The sequence below is a fragment of the Dysidea avara genome, chromosome 1 (genome assembly GCF_963678975.1).
Source record: "Dysidea avara chromosome 1, odDysAvar1.4, whole genome shotgun sequence".
NCBI classification, from domain to species: Eukaryota; Metazoa; Porifera; class Demospongiae; order Dictyoceratida; family Dysideidae; genus Dysidea; species Dysidea avara.
The window spans coordinates 35,542,425-35,563,366 of record NC_089272.1 but is presented as its reverse complement, the minus strand read 5'-3'; the positions used below and the strand labels follow the sequence as shown (position 1 = coordinate 35,563,366).

Here is a 20,942-nt window from a genome sequence, read left to right as displayed (position 1 = left end):
ATGCCACCTAAAATTCCACCTTTAAACATCATCATAGCCAATGAAAATCACCTTTATATTAGTCCATCTAACATCAAGTATAGTTTTAAAAACAAGAAAACCCTTACAGGCGGCTGGATATAGAATTTTTTTTAAATCACAAAACTCAAATATTATTTCCTTCTTGCTTGCCCACCCACCTGCCTGCCTGCCTGACAACAGTTGCAAGGCTGGAGGCCAAATGAAGCAGTACACAGCCACCATTTTAAACCACAATAACAAACTCACCTGTGGCATGTGCCTTTTGGGTTTTTTTCTGCCTTATTGTGGTTCCTTTATCTTCATTCAGGCTGGTCATTGTCTCATTGTCTTCTTCATGCAATGTAACCATATCAAGGCATTAATTTTCCATATCAACACTTTGCTTGCAGCATTTTAGACACCAAAAAATTATTTTTAAAAAGTGCCGTGTATGCTTGGTAGTCTAAGACTGTAACTTCATGATTGGATTGAGATCACACCCATTAAATAAGTGAATGTGGAGACCACTTCTTTTAACGATCTGTTGTATATATGTGATCATGATTACCAAACGTCCATATTAAATTATGAAATACTAAAACATCTTCTGGTCCTAATACTGTAAAAAAGTCACACATGTATAGCTGTGTGCTATAACAGTAAACTAAACAAACTAATGTATTTAATTTAATGAAGTAGGGATAAAAAGTAGTGAAACAAGAGATGAGTGATGATATTACAGCATACAGTACATGTAGCTTGGTGGGAAAATCCCTGCTTTTGCATTAAACAAAAATAACTGTTACAACAGGGGTTTTCTCACAGAGCTACTGTACACTGTTCATAATTATGCTGAAATTACCACTACCATTATTGATTAGATCCCTACTCTATTTTTACATTAATAATTTTTAAATCTGGTTTTTAATTGGTGTAGCTGTCTTTCAATACATTGTTCTTTGCGGTTTGCATTCTTTATCATGTCGATGTTCTATTTGAAGACAGATACTAAGCAAAAATTAATGTGCTAAATAACAACCTGACAGCTAATTGCCATAATAAACTAGAAGCAGCAAAGTATATAATTTGGCAGTAAATTAAGCAATCAATCTACGTATTTTATTGAAGAACATGTGGTTTTGCATTTATTAACTAAAGCCAGTGTAGAATTACTTTTAGGAGCTTATACTTAATGTAATCCAGTTTTACAGAATCGTATCAGTTTATTTTACAACCACCAGCATTATAAAGTAAATACTGGGTCTGTGTATCTTTCTCCCATTTTATACATTGGGTATACTTTCTCCATATGCATGTACAGTTGCTGTGACCAAACAAAATGTTTGCTTCAAATATACTGTACTTGCCGCTAGATACACCGGTTATTATCATTACATTTTTTTTGCTGCAGTTTCTCCAGAAATTTTATCAGACATTGTTGATTCAACTGATGAGGGAAGAGACTTGGCAACTTTCACATGTCAAGCTACTGGTGAACTAGTTCCAACCATCAATTGGTACTTTAATGACATTATGATAAATGTGTCAGATACAAGCAAGTACATGATATTGTCAACACCAATAAACACAACTACTACTGAGAACACACTAACAGTGTACAATGTAACATCATCTGATGTGGGAACTTACACTTGTAATGCTACCAATACACTAGGTAGTGACATCAGTCATGGTAAGGGTGATATACTTTTTGTTAAGAATATTGCATAAAACATAAAATATACTCCATCTGTAGGTTGTTTAGCTGGTATGGACTATCAGTTGTGTGGTCAGCATATAACTTGTGATCACTTTAGAAGCATCAGAAGCTGTAGAAACTCAACTTGTGAAAGTGGATGTTTCTGTAGTAATGGATATGCTCTGGATGATGGAGTTTGTGTGCATCCGTACATGTGTCCATGTGAGAAAATAGTGTTTTAAATAAAATGCTTTAACACAATTTAATATTATGCCACTGCATAACATTATTTTGAATAATAACAATATAATTTTGTTACTTAGTTCCACCAAGTATCACTTATCCAATGAACAATATCACGACAGTTATTATTGAAGGAGATACTGCCATATTTACATGTTCCTAGTACATAGGCTAAAAGTATGGAATTAATAAAATCACATTGTTCCCCTTTGTTTTAACACTTAGCTATACATAATATACCTACTAGCTTATAAACAAGAGTTCATAATGTAGTAGTAAGAGAGAGAGTATCTAATGGAGATGCATTTATCAAACACATTGCCACTAATGCAGTACCAACACTTCACTCTGTTCTGTAGAATAGAGGCTTTACCATATTCAACACCTAACAACAGTTCCCTCATACCAGTAGAGTTAAATTAAACACCAATCATTGCCTTTCCATACTAGGAGAGGCATTGGTTTCATCAAAAGATGAACTTGTAGCAGTGCATTTGTACAGGGTATATTGAGTGTTTCATACTCTCCCTTTTCTAATATTATGAACTCTTGTTATTACCAACAACAGGTAATACTAAATCACTTTAGTCATTTTACTATGTTATTTGTGTATACATAGGTACCACAAGTAATGGTACACTTCGTTTGGTTGATGGTTCTTCTGACAATGAAGGTCGTGTAGAAATCTTTTATGGAGAATGGGGCACAGTTTGTGATGATTTCTGGGATCTGAATGATGCCACTGTTGTGTGTAGACAGCTTGGCTTTCTGCGTGCAGTGTTTGTCTATCGTACATCACAGTTTGGACAGGGAACAGGACCAATTTGGCTTGATAATGTACACTGTAATGGAACTGAGTCTCGACTTGATCAGTGTCCTCACAATGGAATTGGAATACACAACTGTATTCATTTAGAAGATGCTAGTGTTCAGTGCACAAGTAAGAAGTGTTTCACTTGTAAATATGATTTTAAAGAATGAATAACATTGTAGACATACCTATCCATCCAGTGAGATTAGTTAATGGGCCCAACGAGCATACAGGTCGTGTAGAAGTTTACACCAACAGTACTGGTGGATTTGACAATGCACAGTGGGGTACTGTCTGCGATGACTTCTGGGGAATAACTGATGCTAGAGTGGTGTGCCGTCAACTTGGATATCCTGATGCTGTGGCTGCCCCACAATTTGCTAGATATGGTCAAGGAACTGGACCAATTTGGCTAGATAATTTAAACTGTCTTGGAATTGAGCCCGATCTTTTTACTTGTGGTGGTAGTCAAATTGGCAGTCATAATTGTGGACACTCTGAAGATGCCTCAGCCGGATGCTTGAGTATGTATAAAATGTCTGTATAAATATATAATAATTATGTACATTTACAGTACATAGCTGTCCTCCAGTACGTCTTGTTGGTGGAAGTGACCAGTATGAGGGTAGAGTAGAAGTGTACTATAACAACACTTGGGGAACCGTGTGTGATGATTTGTGGGGTCAAGAAGAATCTAACACTGTCTGTATACAACTTGGTTACTTTGGAGCAGTGACATACTACTACAATTCCCACTTTGGTGAAGGCACTGGAACCATTTGGATGGATAATGTACAGTGTGCAGCTGATGACAATTGTCTTGGAAACTGCACCTTCAATGGATATGCTGTTCACAACTGTCAGCACAGAGAAGATGTCTCTGTGAGATGTCGCAATACCACTGCTCCACTACCACCAACTGAAATCAGACTCATTGGTGGGAGCAGTGAACTAGAGGGAAGAGTTGAAGTACTGTACAGTGGAACATGGGGAACAATCTGTGATGACCTCTGGGATATTGAGGATGCTCATGTGATTTGTAGACAACTTGGATTTGGACGTGCCTTACAAGCTACAATCCATGCCAGCTTTGGACAGGGAACAGGTACCATTTGGTTGGACAATGTAGAATGTATGGGAAATGAGACAAGTATAGAAGACTGTTCAAATATTGGATGGGGATCCCACAATTGTACTCACTCTGAAGATGCTGGTGTTGTTTGTTCAGCTGGTAAATACTTCTATAAATTACCATCTGTGTACAAACATAAACATTGGTTACCAAAATCAGTTGTCTCATATTTTTATTTAATAGTTATCAAGACTCACGGTAATGATGCGCTTGGCCAAGAACTATAAAGCACACGCCCAATTAAAAGATGCGCGGCCACTACTGTGAGTTATTTACGTGTAGGGACGGTATTGTAATATTAGCCCTGGATTATGCAGCATCTCTCAATAGGTTTGTATTGCGTTACGTAATAAAAAAATCTTTTTTGTAGTAGTAGTTTTCTTGCGACTGGTATTAAATGCGTATTTAGACATATTTCGCTTTATTTCTCAACCTTGTGTTACACCTAGCGTCACCTTATACCAGTCAACTTTCCCATGTTTGTACAGTCCATCTAGCACTGACATTATCTAATCCTGGTTTGTTCGTACACATATTTTCTTCGATCAAACCTCTAATCCCTACAATAACTTTTAAAGACACGATGTGGATGGAAGCATTAATGTCTGATAAACAAGTGTAAAAAGCATGTAGAACTGTAAGTTCCCTAGGGAAGGCATTTTAAGCAGAAATCTTTTAAACTCCATTTAGTGCCACGCCTCATGCGAGGCAGAAACAGGGTGTGGAAGCGTAAAGAAAGTACAATCACTAGAGAAGGTGTTCCAAGCACAATTCTTGTTGCCACACCATACATGGTGTATTAAACTTGTTTCATAAAACTTCTGGTGGTGCTAAAACCATCTTGTTACATAGCATTACCCACCCTAACACCAAGTAGTCACTCCCATTGTGGCTTTCATCATGCATGTTTCTTAATTAATACACATGTTACATAACAAAATATATCAAATTAATTGTTTGTAACATTAACAAAAAATGGGATAGTTACATAACCAGTTTAGTCACATCACAACTGTACACCCCATCCTGGAAATTTAGAAGATTATAATCAACTGAGGTAATGCTAAGATCTTACCAGGCCAGATGAATCTCATCGTCCATGTACACTTGACAATTGACCCCCTGAACCTTGATCTTAGTTGCCAAGTTACGTATGCACCACTGCTAATGAGAGAATCGCATGCCATGACCAAGTACCCTGTACCTGTAAAATCGACAGGTGGGCATTAAATACAATACAGCTAAAAATCTGTCACGTTTTACGCAAATGACAGATTTGGAGACCTGAAAAGTCATCACACCCTTGAGGTAATACAAAATTTCTTAGTATACACAGACTGACCTGGAGATCCACAATGTTGACCTTGATGTTACTACAGTCCATGTATACACTTGACAGTTTATAAACTTACCCCCGAACCTTGATCTTGGTTGCCTCTAGCCAAGTTACATATGTAGCACTGCTAGCGAAAGAACCACATGCTATGACCAAGTACCCTGTACCTGTAAAATTGACAGGCAGGCATTAAACACAATACAGCTAAAAATCTGTCACTTTTTACGTAAATGACAGATTTGTGGACCTCACAACCTTGAGCTATGCAAGATTTCTTCGTACACTGTTCCATTAAATATAATACAGCTAAAATCCATCACTTTTTATGCAAACTACAAAAAGATCACACGTAACACTATAAAATTCCTCTCTATTAAACTGACCTGAACCTTGATCTTAGTTGCAAAGTTACATATGTACCACAACCATTAGTGAGAGGACTGCATGCTATGACCAAGTACCCTGTACCTGTAAAATTGACAGGCAGACATTAAACACAATACAGCTAAAAATCTGTCACTTTTTATGCAAATGACAAATTGGGGCCTGAAAATTCATCACGCCCTTGAGGTAATACAAAAATTTCTTAGTATACACAGACTTACCTGGAGATCCACAGCGTCCTTGATGTTACTAAATTAGTCCACGCAAACTTGACAATTGAGAACTACAAAAAGCACACATGTACATAACATTATAAAATTCCTCTGGAGATAAACTGACCCAAACCTTGATTTTAGTTGCCAAGTTATGTATGTACCACAACCGCTAGTGAGAGAAAACTGCATGCTATGACAAATCACCTGTAAAATTGACAGGCAGGCATTAAATACAATACACCTAAAATCTATGTCACTTGTATCTTCCTTTACAAATAACACATTTGGGGACCTGGAAATTCATGACACCCTTGATGTCATTACACTCTACGTAAACTGATAATACAACACACCCAAAATCTATGTCACTTTTACACAAATAGCACATTTGAAGTTGGCCTGGCAGCAACCTTACTAGTTACTACACATGTATAGTGTCCTGATTAGACAGGTTTCACTGTACATAATATTTAGTTATTTAGACCAGTATGCAATGGGGATTAAATATTATTTTGTACAAGCATCGTACATTAGCAACGTACATTAGCATCATACATTAGCATCGTACATTTTGTACAAGCATCGTACATTATTTTGTACAAGCATCGTACATTAGCATCGTACATTCTTCCACCTACACTTCCAGGACTTCTATAGAGTGGCAATACTGAAAGTTATTTGGTCTGTATGAGTACACCTTCCATCCATGAGATAATTCCAAGCTGGATAATACTACAGTGTAGTATTTGCTGCTACTCAAGTTGGTACCATCATAGCTAGGTCTCAGTGAATTTGTACTAGTCAGTGCAGACGTCTGACAGTCTAAAAACCAATCACATAAACGCAGTTAATCAGTGTGAGGCAATGAGGCACTTTACATATACTAACCTTATCTTTCTTCACTCCTCCTTTCGTTATTGAACCTTCACACCTCATTTCATCACTGAATCTCCACTCTTCTTTTAGTTTCCAAACCTCCACAAGGAGCTGGGTACATCATTCTTGACTCTTTAATATCCATTCGACTTCTTCAAGCGGTGTAGCTACGTATTTTAAAGTACGTTTCACCACTCCATTGAAATTCAGTTACATTATGACAAATGTTATCATTCGTAATTCCCTCTCGTGACATGGACTTTCATCAATAATTAATATAAACCATGTATCATGTGTGTGTGTTTTTTATTTTTTATTTATTTATTTATTTTTTTTAGTGTCTATAGACTCTATACTGCTTTTTTTTAAGTTTGACAATGATAATAATATAAATAAACACTTAAACAGTGGGCAGAGAGGCAAACTCTGCCCAGTCCTGGGATGATGGTATTGTTGCCATTACAGAAGCAGCATTGCCACATTGAACACCAATGGCAACCTTCTGAATCAAAAAATGGGTGGCCCTATTATCACCAGACTGTTCCATCACCTGGGAACCTATCCACCTCACTAATGAGTGTGCACACTTGAGGTGTTACAGGGACTTTCCAAGAGATTTCCCCTATAGGTCACGTGCTAGACATGGACATAGATTATTATAATCTATAACATGGACCACCATCCATAATAGTATGAATCACGTATCACGTGTATTAACTTTTCACTTGAATTGTTACTGCACAGGGACTTTCCAAAAGATTTTCCCCAAATAGGTCAAGTGATAATTTAGTCCCACGTGGCCTGACTACTTTTTCTCCATCACGGTGCTTATCGATTAGAGATTATAACCGCCTATCGATTAGAGATTATAAGCACCTACTCTGAAAGTAGGCGCTTATAATCTCTAATTGATAAGCACCGTGACGGAGAAAAAGCGGTCTGGCCATTCAAGACTAGTGATAGTTGTCAGTCAGTTGGAACTTATTTATTTCCAGTAATGCACCATGGAGCTTGTGTTGTGGCTTTCATTAATCATTATGCACATATCATGGTGCAAAAAAATTTGTAACGGATTGCTTGGATGTGGTTTATGGTTTGCCGGTGACTGTGTATATGAGTTGTAGTTGTTCCACACAGCTTGCACAATATTCAAATTTCATGAATGTCTCCATGATGACACAAGATTAAGTGAGACCTGTAAAAGAACAAGCAGACACTGAACTTAACCTAAAATTAAACACAAATTCTGAAACATTGGTTGCAACACCAAAGACACTTCCTTGGATATCTGATGGCACAATGCAATCTAGCAGCTAGGCACTGAATTAGAGAATGTACAAAAAAATCAATATTCCAGGCTGGTAGATCCTTGTGGCTTAAGACATGTGTAATTAATGGGCACTAAACAGAATGTACAACGCAATTTTCTTTTCTGCAAGACTTTTTAACATGTAGTAAGGGCAATACCAGCTCACCTACAAGAGCATTTCAAGAGATGTGATATTAACTTGTTTACATCAAGTACAACCAATATATGGTGCGTGCGTAAACAAGCATGTACATAAGCGGCAGAAAGGGGAGGGCTAGAGGGCTAAATCCCCCCCTCAGAATGATACCACGCCCAAGTTATCCTTCTTTGAGTGGGGCTGAAAACCACGATAAAGATCGAGATACTCTAATAGAGCAGTCACTCTAATAAAGTAGTCACAGTATTAGAGCAGTGTGTAGCGAGCTATGTAAGGGTTTTTATACAGTTTATCAGCTATGAATGTGTAGCTGGTGAGGTGGGTAGCTATTGTCAGCTGGTTGTGACCTTTTTTTTTTTTTTTGGTCTCACCATACCAGACCAGAGACTAAGTCTGGGTCAGCCCAGCTCCCCTCATATCAACTACTTCCTCCGCCCCTGTGCATGTACAGTGTTTGCTCCTTTTGTGTGTGTCTTGTACCTGTATATGATGTACGCATATGTGTGTAATGAAATAAAAATAATAGTGTGATGTATGTGATCTCTCTTTTTTTAAAAACCTCAGCAGAGCATCTTGCTCTACAAGTGAAAAACCAAGTTTATAAGTTGTCCTCAGGACACAGTGGCCATAGCAGTTTTATTCATTGAAAAGTACAGAATGGTTGATATACTTTAATAGAACAGTCAGGCAATAAAATTGCTCTAATAGAACAGTCATCAAACAATATAGCTGAATATCTACATCTCTGTCTGAAAACATTCCCAGATCCCAGATGCAATCTCAGAGTTGCTATTTCAAGATGGTTGCATTCCCCAAGGATCACCTAGAAAAACATGCTTTGCAAAAAAGTGCTTTACACACATCTTTGATAACCCTCACTCTAACCATTACTTGGCCTGATCAGTAAATTGTAGTAATTTCCACTGGATCTTGTCCTAATAAAAATTAACAGCTGCTATAGGATTGTATGTTATATGCTCACCACTTATCAGCAGATTTATTCTTGGGTGCAACACCTATACAAGGCAGAATTCATCATACACTCTCATGGCTTGAACATTGAGTCTATAAATTATAATCCTAACAAAAATTAATGATATCCCCTCAAAAACACCTTTGCTGTAAAAAAAAGTATGTCCAAGAAACTACAAGTATCTGTAATCCCATGTAAGCCCAGCTGTTGAAAAAGACTCCATGAATAAACTGGTAATTGAAAGAACTGATATCTGGAGCGGCCAAGAATCAATGTTACTACAACTGACTATGATTACCAAAGTCCATGCAAGAATACCTTGGCTGTAAAACAGGCAAATAAAATTAACTGGCAACTAAAACAGTTGATATCTGAAGTAGCCAAGAATAAAAGTTAAGTTGATACAACTAACTACAATTATTAACTTGCAACATTAAATCTTGATCATTCAACTGTGTTCTATATATCCACCCTTGCTACATCCTAAATTAATTCTTTGTAACTCTAATTGGCTGTTAATTTGGCCACCTTTTTTGTTTATATTGACTATTGAAAAAAGCGGCCAAATTACCAGCCAATTAGAGTTACAAAGAATTAATTTAGGATGTAGCAAGGGTGGATGTATATAGAACACAGTTGAGTGATCAAGATTTAATGTTGCAAGTTAATAATTGTAGTTAGTTGTATCAACTTAACTTTTATTCTTGGCCACTTCAGATATCAGCTGTTTTGGTTGCCAGTTAATCAAGACACATGGTAGTGTGTCGTGCGGCCCAAGAAGCCGTCGCGCCACACCGTGAGTATATTTACAGGAAGAAAGTAAACGCGATTTTCACACCTTTGTAGCTCCGTGATTCCTTATCCGATTAAAACCGAAGTTTCTACAGAAGTGCCGGCTAGGTAGGGGAGTCCACATTCCAAATTTGAAGAAAATCGCTCCATCTATTTCCGAGATACGATCGGCCAAAGTTTGGGTTTTTTTTCTTCGTTTTTTTATTCTTCTACTTCTTTTCGCACACTTTGCAAAATCCGCCATAAAACACGAATTCGTGCTCCAATCGTGCTGAAATTTGGCACACTTAAAGGGCTCATTAAGGCGAATCTCAGTACCAAGTTTGGTAGGAATCCGATGAACATTCACCGAGTTATTACCGATTATTTGCGTAAAATAAGGTCGAAGGTCTGTCACGCCCACAGGGTAAACCGCTTGAAGGAATGAGCTGAAAATTGCTATGTAGACGGAGTAACTATCGTAGTAGTGCCTTTTTGTGGTTTGAAAGGAATCCAGTTAAAGGCCATTGAGATATGACACAAAACCCAACCTGTGTCACAATTACGCAAAAGATTTTTATGAATAAAAAAAACTATTAGTTTTCATGCCTACTAGGCAAACGCTTAGAGCAGTGAGTTGAAAATCGGTGTGTAGTTGGAATAATCATCATAGAAAGTCCTTGCAGTAGTACAGAAGAATCGGATTACAAACCACTGAGTTATGATTCCAAAGCCAACTACGTGTAACATATGCGAGATCGAGATACTCTAATAAAACAGTCACCCTAATAGAGCATTCAGCTAATTTATTTACTCATTATAAAATTCTATTATATTGCAAGTTATTCTGTAGGGAGTTCAGCTGCAAACAGTTAATCTTATAGACAGTTCAGCAAGAAGCAAGTCACCCTATAGAGAGTTTAGCTACAGATATATTGTTGTAGTGATTCAGAAGAATCAGAACATTACAAGTCACACTGAAGAGAGTTCAGCTACAAACAAGTCACTATGGAGAGAGTTCAGCTACAAAGAATCTACCCTATAGAAATTGATTGATTGATTTTTAAATTAGCCTCAAGTCAGTCGGCAATGCCGTTCTTCCCTGACTGAGGAGGAAACACAAAAATAGCATACATATACACATATGTGACCAGATTTGTGAAAAGGTACCTATTTCACACTCAAATTTTGACCCATTTTTTGAACCTTGATACTTCATAACTTTTTGATCATGGAATACAATTGCCTGAAATTTTCCATGAGTGTAGCTATCATATGTGGCTGCATTTTGACACTAAGAACAAGTTAATCAGTGTAAGGATGATCTTTCTGCTATAGTCTCATGGTCTAAACTGTAGCAGCTTAATTTGAAGCCTCTTAAGTGTGAGGCTTTATCTATTACCAACAAAAGGAAGCAAATTACTTTTACTTATTTTATTGGAGATCAACCACTACAATGGACTAATCTTGTGAAGTATCTGGGGATTCAAATTAATAGCAAATTACAATGGTCTACTCAATGTCAGGCTGTTGCTACTAAGGCTACTAGGGTTTGGAATGTTTTAAGACGTACCATGTTTGGGTGTGATTCGGAGGCTAGATGTAGAGCATATAAGGCTATAGTAAGGCCACTGTTGGAGTATGCTTGTGTAGTGTGGTCACCACATACTGCTAAAGATGTGAATTTGTTGGAGGCTGTCCAGAGACGTGCTGCACGGTGGGCTTGTGGTGGTCGTTGGAACCCAACCTTGGTCTCTTCCCCATGAAACCTGTTATCAAAAGTTGCATTTACCTCCCTTGTGTTCCAGGCGTGACTATTTATCAGTTTGTACTCTACAGGACATTTGTCACAATGGTTTCATTCCTTTTCTGAAGTACTGTACTTACAACATGTTGGCTACACGTAGTCATTCTCTTTCTCTTGTACCACCCCTGTACAAGCAGTGACCTCCCACCTGCCAGCCAGTGAGACACGTCTGAATACTTATTGCCAAGGACAAGCTGATGATGCAACTGTAAGTAAAGTAATCACTAACTGTCAGTCAGGGTGGCCCTATAAGAATCAGTTTTCAGAGGACCTTAGACCATATTGGGCTATTCGGGGAGAACTTAGCTTGTATGACAACCTCCTACTATATGGCAGCCGCATTGTGATCCCACCAAAGTTACGCAATGAGACATTGGCCAAAATTCACCAAGGCCACCAAGGGATCCAAAGGTGCCTCCTCCATATACAATCTTCCGTTTGGTGGCCCGGTGTCAGCCAGGCAGTTGAAACTTTTGTGAAACACTGCTCTCACTGTCAGAAGATGTATGTACCACCCAAAGAACCTCTCATCTCTTCAACATTGCCAAATCATCCTTGGAATAGAGTAGTTACAGACCTTTTTGAACTTAACAATACCCACTATCTGGCCGTCGTGGACTATTTCTCCAGGTACCCAGAGGTATGTCAGTTGCAGTCAACTACCTCAGCCAGTGTAGTCAAGGCACTTAAGTCCATCTTTGCCAGACACGGAATTCTATCAGTACTGTTTTCCGACAATGGACCCAAATTTAACTCAACAGCTTTCAAGGAATTTTCCTCTTTATACCACTTCCAACACATAACCAGCAGTCCTCGATATCCTCAAAGCAATGGACTAGCAGAACGGACTGTAAAGACGTCAAAGCTCTGTTAACTGGTGCCTAAGACCCATACTTGGCTTTACTCTGTTATTGTGCCACACCACTACCATGGTGCACAATCAGCCCAACAGAACTCTTATTTGGCCATAAGATTGCTACAAATATACCACAGCCAGACACCCATCTATCACCAGATTGGCCATACTTGAAAGCTTTCCGACAAGCTGATACTGCTCACAAGTCTAAGCAGCAAACCCAGTTCAATAGTAGACATCGCACCAGACCATTGTCTGAGCTACCTCCACATACTTCAGTGTGGGTGAGGACAGGCAAGCAACAAGAGCCTGGACAGATAATCACTAAGACTACTGCACCTAGATCCTACATCGTGGAAACAGCTACTGGGAGAAAACGTAGAAACCAACACCACTTAGCACCCAGACTTGAGAATTCTCAATATACTGACAATGATCATTTCAGATTCAATTCACCAGATTCACATACCATTCCACCTGAAGGTTCCCCAGTGGCTGGACCCAGTATTGATGAAGCACCAAGGTCTCCGATCAGGACTCGTTCCATGACTGGCACAGCTATCAGACTCCCCAGACGATATACTTAAGAAGGGGAGATGTGATATATATAGACTGAGAACTTGCACATGCACACACCACACTGATTCTGTATCATGCACACATAATCATTGTAACTGTATATTCTAATTGTATCACACATTACACATGCGCACAATTGATCTGTACCTCATGCCTTGTTACATCAAACAGTATGGTGGTACTGTTTAAGTAGGCTTTAGATCGAAAGTGACTCGTGCCACCAAAAATACCGCCTTTAAAAACCAGCTTAGAAACTTCTTACGTGACGAAAATTACCTTTACAGAATAATATTAGTCCATCTAAGGCCACTACAATGAGATAACTTATTTCTCATCAACCGCCCGCACCAAAGTTTTCTTTTGCCCATGCGCACTCATTAGCTAGTGCACGAGATTGCAGCATAACTTTTTTGAGTATTGTGGTAGTGGGCTTATCACGTAGAAAAGCACTATTTCCATGGAAAACTACAACCCCATTGAGATACAGACACCGTTTATTAGTGTTTTTTTACTTCTGTGTTGATTAGAGTGCTTTCTGGAGCATCAAAAACCATCAAGGCATCAACATTGTGACTACAGTGTACAGTAGACTATACACTAGCATTGGTACCGTGACCTACATGCCCTATGTGCATATCTAAGAGTCATAGTAGCTTTAGTGCATAAGACAGCCCCTCCCCCCTAATAAGACTGACCATCCTACACATGCTAACCCCGCTGCTGCATGTTTGCTGATGTTTGCTACTGCTCAGTGCTGCTGTTGCTGCTGCTGCTGCTGCTGCTGCTGCTGCTGTTGTTGCTGTACTGTGGTATGGTACATGACCCCAAAACTGGTGGAGCTCTCGTAAAGGAAATGAAAGCTTTGTTACTGAAGTTGAAGCTTATGTGAACTTGGAGTTTTACCCTCAGTGTGCACCATTGCTTGGTGTGTACCTGCCAATTACCTAAAATAAAGGATTATTATATTGGTTTTGTACACATCTGCAATTTATAGCTATGGTTTGTGCAGTAATGAAATAATGAGATAACCCGCCCGCCAGCATGTGTTACTCTATGAGAAGTTGATGAGAAACAAGTTATCTCATTGTAGTGGCCTAACATCAAATACGGCATTAAAAACAAGAAAACATTTACTGGCGGCAGGATATAGAATTTTAAAAAATTGTCAAAACTCGAAATTTTGTCTCACTCACTCACTCACTCACTCACTCACTCACTCACTCACTCACTCACTCACTCACTCACTCACTCACTCACTCACTCACTCACTCACTCACTCACTCACTCACTCACTCACTCACTCACTCACTCACTCACTCACTCACTCACTCACTCACTCACCTGGGGGTCCGCCACTTTCTCGAAGGGCGCACGAGATTTTGAAATCACAGTGATTTCTCTTAAATCAATGATTTCATTAGTGATTTCATAATTTCAATTGTGAATTTGTGATTTCAATTTTGATATCGTGATTTCCGTGATTTCACCATGGTTGACTCTCATGGAGCTAAAACAAGTCCAGAAGCTTCTAAACTGGATGGTAAAAGCTATATCTTCACTAGAGTCTAGTTGGGAAGCAAAGATGCTGGGGCCAAAGCCAGCTGGCTGAGATGATTCCAGGCACCAGTAGTGGTGATGGTTCGTGGTTGTGGTGCTGATGATTAACAGGCAAGCTAACAGTGTAAAGAGGCTGTCTAAAAATGAATAGAAGCCGTCCCAGGACTTCGTGCATAAGTTATATTCTAACAAGGGTAAAAAAACAATAGGCGTGGATCGATCAAGGAATGCCGCACTGGCCTGGTTATAGCCAACATTTTAACGAGATTTTTTACGAGGTAATCCACAACTTATCTGGCCTATCAATACCATTATCCTCTTAGCCACACAATTTTCAACTGGACACCACTACCCTTACCACTTCATCCAGGTACTTAGCTACAGAACCAGCATTCTTTCTTTCCAAGAGCAGGGGCGGTGAAACAGGCCAAAGAGTGAGGGGGCCAGGCCAGTTGTAAGTTGAAGAGCCCAAAAAAAAAGGTCATACCCTGCTGACAATAGCTACTCTCCACTAATTATATCTCCTTATTTATAACTACACATACGTAGCTAAGTAGCTTGCTACACTGCTTCTCTGAATACTGTGACTGCTCTATTAGAGTATCGAAATCATGACTGTTCTATTAGAGTATCTTGATCTTTTCTTGCAAACAGTGTCCCATAAAAGTGGGGGGGGGGGGGGGGGGGGGGCATGGCCCCCCACCCCCCCATCTCCACCGCCTATACCAGGAGCTGCCATCGACTGGAATAATTCGCCAACTTCAGTGATTGAGTCAGAAAGCATTATCTATATACTTGTGCTGTAAAGTAAAAATGGTATAGACAATGTTAGGCATTGTCTTTACCGGTAGATATAATAAAGCAGTACTGTTGTTATCTTGTGTATTTTTTTCCTTAGAGCATTACTCTCCCCTTGGCACATCGGCATGCTCAGTAATATCATAGATACATGTGATTAATTAAGTATATTGGGATTGGTTACTATTACATGGTTGCGTGTCATCCATGGGTCCACATGATTTCAGTTACACTTTTATCACTGAGTCATGATGAATTTTAAAACAGTATCTTTGGTAGGAGATAGACTTGAACTCGATCAGTAGTGACTAGGTAATTGTTCTCCATAAACAAAAATTAATTTTTGTGCTATACACTGTTAGCTCCAATGCATCCTGCATTATCAGTTCTTCAGATAATATAATGCAAACCAGTATGATTCATTGCTAGCAATGAGCGTACATGGTGCCTGCTAAATTTAGCAGAACTTATGAACCTTATCTGATCAAAATGTAATGTATTTAATCTGCATGAAGCTGACTTATATGCAGAAAGATAGCTACTTGTATGTATTACCTACCAGTTTGATAACACACAATAGATTAAATCACACCTGAAAGTTGACATAAACAATATCTCTGCTAACATCAGTAACTTGCACATCCCTTCCTTCACTATGGTATTGAAAACTGGAATGGTTATCTGTTAACAACCCTGATCTCATTTCATATTGACTAACAACCACAGTGGCAGGAAACACTTAAGTACACAGTCGACTGATCTGGATACATCCATGGTCTTCATTGTGTAGCTGGGATTGTTTTATATGAAATGTTTGCTTGAAAGCTGTGCAAAGATGTTTAGTGGGTCAGCTGAACAAGCAGAATCATATTATGTGAGCTAATCTTTGAAAAGTTACACCTAGTAGCTAGTTACTAACCAGTAGCTACTGACATACATGTTTTATAGACAAGCTGCATAATTATTTGTCCTGAAGCTAATGCTGGGAACTACTTTCTTTGCAAAAGTGTGCTTATAGTTTGCACTTTGCAGCCCTTCTACATGGTTTACCCGTTTCATCATTAACCCATGCATGCAGTCACTATGATGTACTGTCACTTGTGGCTGCGAGTAGAGCCTAAAGTGCTAGTTAACACTGAATAGATTCCTAGATAGATTCTCAGATCACTCATGTGGCTCCAGTGATAGAAGCTTTGGACCATTAGTGGACTTGGATTGGGCTGTAAAATTCAAGAGATTGGCAGCCAAACCAGTGCCAGATCAAGTGATTCAGGCCTTAAATCACTTCTGTTATGTTCCAATTAATGATACGCGTCATTCAATGCGTAAGTAATTTACGTAAATATGCGGAGTTTTACGATTTTCGTTTTCACAAAGTGTGATTTCTGATTTCTTTTGAGTGTGTGATGTCATGATTTCAAATATGATTTCTGACGAAGCGTACGAGATCTAAAGAGTGTGGGACCCCTTGTCACTCACTGACCACAGTTGCAAGCCTAGAGTCCAAACAAAGCAGCGCACAGTCAGCATTTTATGCCACAACAACAAACTCACCGGTGGGATGTGTCTTTTGGGATTCCAATGAGTGTGTGGCCCTGTGCGCCTTGTCTTTTCTTTTATCTTCAATCAGGCTGCTTATCTTCATCTTCATCCAACAAAACCATACCGAGGCATTAATTTTCCATATCAACACTTTCTTTAAGCAGCATAATAGATGTCACAAAATTATTTAAGGCACTTAGACTACGCTACTGTATGGCCCCCGACTTTATGGAGGTACCATAAGGTAACAAGGTCATGCCCATTCTTAATTCTACATATTATTGATCTATCGATCAAGACCACAATGACCATGCCCCTTTTACACTAGCTGTATTGTGACCACACACCCTCAAGTTGGTAGGCTGATTCAAGATACTCTAGTCTAGTAATCGATCCAAACCACGATGAGCACACCCCTTTTGGGGCAAGCACATTTTCGCAGGCTGACTAGAGATACTCTAATACAGCAGTCACCCTAATAAAACAGTCACATGTTTATAGCTAGCTGTATGCTTTAACAAAAAAACTAAACAAACTAGTATATTAAAAATTATAAATTTAAAAATGAAGTAGGGTTTTAAGCTATAAAAAGTAGTGAAGCAAGAGATGAACAATGGTAGCTATTACAGCATAGCTCAGTGTTAAATCCCTACTTTGGCATGGTATAACAATTATTTTGTGTTCAATGCCAAGTAGGGATTTCTCACTGAGCTATGCTGTAATAGATATCATTGTTCATCTCTTGTTTCACTACTTTTATAGCTTGAAACCCTACTTCATTTTTAAATTTGTAATTATTAATATACTAGTATAAAAGGGATGTTTTGCAGTCATCATTACAAATATTTGATCCCTTGGGATGGGTTACACCATGCAGTTACAATCCTGGGATGAGCCCTCAGGGACAAGTGGATTGATGTACTAGTTGACTTATAGGAGCTGCCACAGTTGAAGTTTCCACAAACCTACTTTCTGTCTAACCAACCTGGTGTACAAATTGATAATGTGTTTGTATTTGCAGATGCCAGCACCAAGGTACGTATATGGAGTAGTTGTGTACCTTGGTAGGAATAATCACATTTGTCTTGCAATGTCCAAACACTGTGTTGCCCCTATCAAGAGCATCTGTCTACCAAGACTGGAACTCATGGCAGCTGTCACTACTATCAGATTAGCTATGTTTGTTTACACATCAATCACTTGTAAACAACCAATAGGACTACTGCATTTTTAGACAGACAGTCAAATAGTTCTATATACACTGGATTAACAAAGGTAACAATCCCAAACACTTTATTGCTCACCATACACAGGAGATATGTGAAACCTTTCCAGCAACTCACTGGTAATTCACGCCCTCAGTGGACAATCCAGTTGACCTCCTTACAAGAGATCTGTCAACCAAACATTTGAGAATATCTTGCCTGTAGACACATAGCCCTCATTGGATGCTCACCCAATTAGACTGGCCTACATGGTCACCTACTCCTGTACTCTGTCTCTAAGCAAGCAGAAGAGGACACAGAATCTGCACCCAATGTCCACATGGCAGGATCTACTGCAACTCATAACAATATTTTGTGTCTCATTGATATTTCCTGATACAGCACTGCCTATGCCCTTAGATGGATTCATAATCTATGAAAGCTTCAACCGTAGCTGTGTGGTCCCATAAAAAAATGGAGAATTCATTAGATGTCTTGTTAAAGGCATACAGTATTCAACTTTCTACTGGATACCTTCTATCCAACAGTAAGTTAGGAAGTTACTAAGAAAATCTGTTATTTGTAACAAGCGTATGGGCAAGCCCTATCAACCTTCAGACCCTCCTCTATTACCTAAAGTATGTGTCACAGAATCCACACTCTTAGTGTAACTGGAGTGGATTTCACTGGTGCTGTTTATGTTAAAGATGGCAAGAGAAAGGTATACATTTGCCTTTTCACATGTGCTGCAACATATGCAGTTCACCTCAAAATAGTAGTTGACATTACTGTAGAAACCTTCTTGCTGGTCTTCTGGAGATTCTCCAGTAGGAAATCAGTACTACATACAATCATACCTGACAATGCATCCACATTTCTTGCTGCTGCGGAGGTACTGAAGAAGTGGGTAACATCAGAGACACTCAAGGAAGTTCTAGAAGGTCACAATGTAAGATGGCACCTTATGCTCAAAAGTGTTCCATAGTACGGTGGCTTTTGGGAACACATGATAGGTTTAACAAACCAAGCACTGAAGAAAACCTTAGAAAGAACATTTGTCACATTGAAAAAACTAGAGACAATCATTGTAGAGATCAAACAATGCTAAATGATTGACCTCTGACATTGTGTTGCCTGACTTAAATGATCCACAACCACTCACCCCATCTCATCTATTATATGGCCAGAGATTTCAATCAGTTTCTTACCCCCTAGATGACACAGAAGAGTTACAAGATCCAACTTATATCAATAGTAGCAGTATGAGGAAGAAAGTAGAGCAACACACTCAACTCATCAATCAATTTTGGTTATGATGGAAAAGGGAATATTTGACCTCATTGAAGGAGTTTAATAAATCCCCCTCACCGCCAAATTTGCACAGGCTACTACTGCTTCTAAACTGCTGTAATTTACACACCATACTGTGTAATCCTATAATAGTCCAAATTACTTGCTATAGAACTAGGAATTCAATTATCGAGTTGCTTCTTACACAAGAGCAACCACAAAGCCATTATTTAACCTTGAAGTGCAAAAATGTATCTAAGTGAACCAAACATGAAATTTTGCAACTTTACAGGCTAGCACTGGTTATATAATAATACAATAATCATTGCTAACTTGTTTACAGTTGAAGCAATTATCTCTAAGCCTGGTTTTCCAACATTTAAGCAAGTGCGCATGCATATACAAGCACAAGGTCACTGTTTCGAGATGCACAAAAGTAGCAACATGCCACTATAACCTGCATAATCTCTCTCCTTATTATTTCTCTTTATTAGTAGTGCCATTATCAATTCGAACAATCGTCTACTATGCTTGTTATCAACATTCCAAAAGTGCGCAATTGCATCATCTAACCTTGCAATGGTGCACAAGAGACCAGCTATCCATGTAACCATTCACTTAACTATAAGGGAGTGCCCGCTACAGGATAAGCACAGGGGGTACTAAAATGCTTGATTCAAAGTACAAAGTGTTTAGAATGTGATGCTACAGGCATATATATATATCTAAAATGTCATACAGTGGTTGTGGTGGTGAGAGGGTTAATTAATTAATAACAAGATTTCTGCATGGAAACAACCAACAGGCCATAACGGTAGGTACATGATGACAAGCCCAGATTACAATAGAGATTAGCTATTGTAGAGGAACTCATAAGAGGAAGGGACAATTTGGTTTGTGCCACCCACATTAGAATGGGTAATTATAGAACTTGTCCTATAGTGAAACTATATCCCCTAGACATCTCCAACTCAGATGACAATACTTCTCAGGAAACCCCTGATGATAATACTCAATGTATATAAGACTCTGATCTACAAATGAATGACTCCAGCACATCCTTTAGTGAAGGCCGTGTACATAGGAAGGCTGCCTCTAAGGCATTACAGAAGATCTCCAACTGGACAGCCATGTTACGCCGGGCTCCTAAGTGTGTAGAGAATTGATGGACTTTAATCATACAGTACGGTATTTGGGATTTGAGTTTTCCTAGCTAAAAAAATTCACCCAGAAACCAGATTCACAACTCCATCCTAGCACCTTGGCAGTATTTGGTTAGGTATATAACCAAGCCCAAAAGTGCCTTCAGTATGATCCTAAAGGCTTCCAATAAATTGTTGCAAAAATTGTTTAAAAAGTTATTCAATGGAATTTTCTACTGAATAAATTCCTGATGCCTTCA

At 38.8% G+C, this 20,942-nt stretch overlaps 1 protein-coding gene across 1 annotated transcript in view; it reads left to right on the top strand.

Annotated features, from left to right (window-relative positions):
- Positions 1-20,942, top strand: part of LOC136246389 (uncharacterized) — a 60,818-nt gene that overhangs the window by 25,446 nt on the left and 14,430 nt on the right. The window contains exons 3-7 of the mRNA XM_066037780.1: positions 1,412-1,693; positions 1,757-1,921; positions 2,562-2,882; positions 2,936-3,277; positions 3,328-3,984. Of these exons, the coding sequence (XP_065893852.1) occupies positions 1,412-1,693; positions 1,757-1,921; positions 2,562-2,882; positions 2,936-3,277; positions 3,328-3,984 (1,767 nt within the window). The remainder of the gene's footprint in view (positions 1-1,411; positions 1,694-1,756; positions 1,922-2,561; positions 2,883-2,935; positions 3,278-3,327; positions 3,985-20,942) is intronic.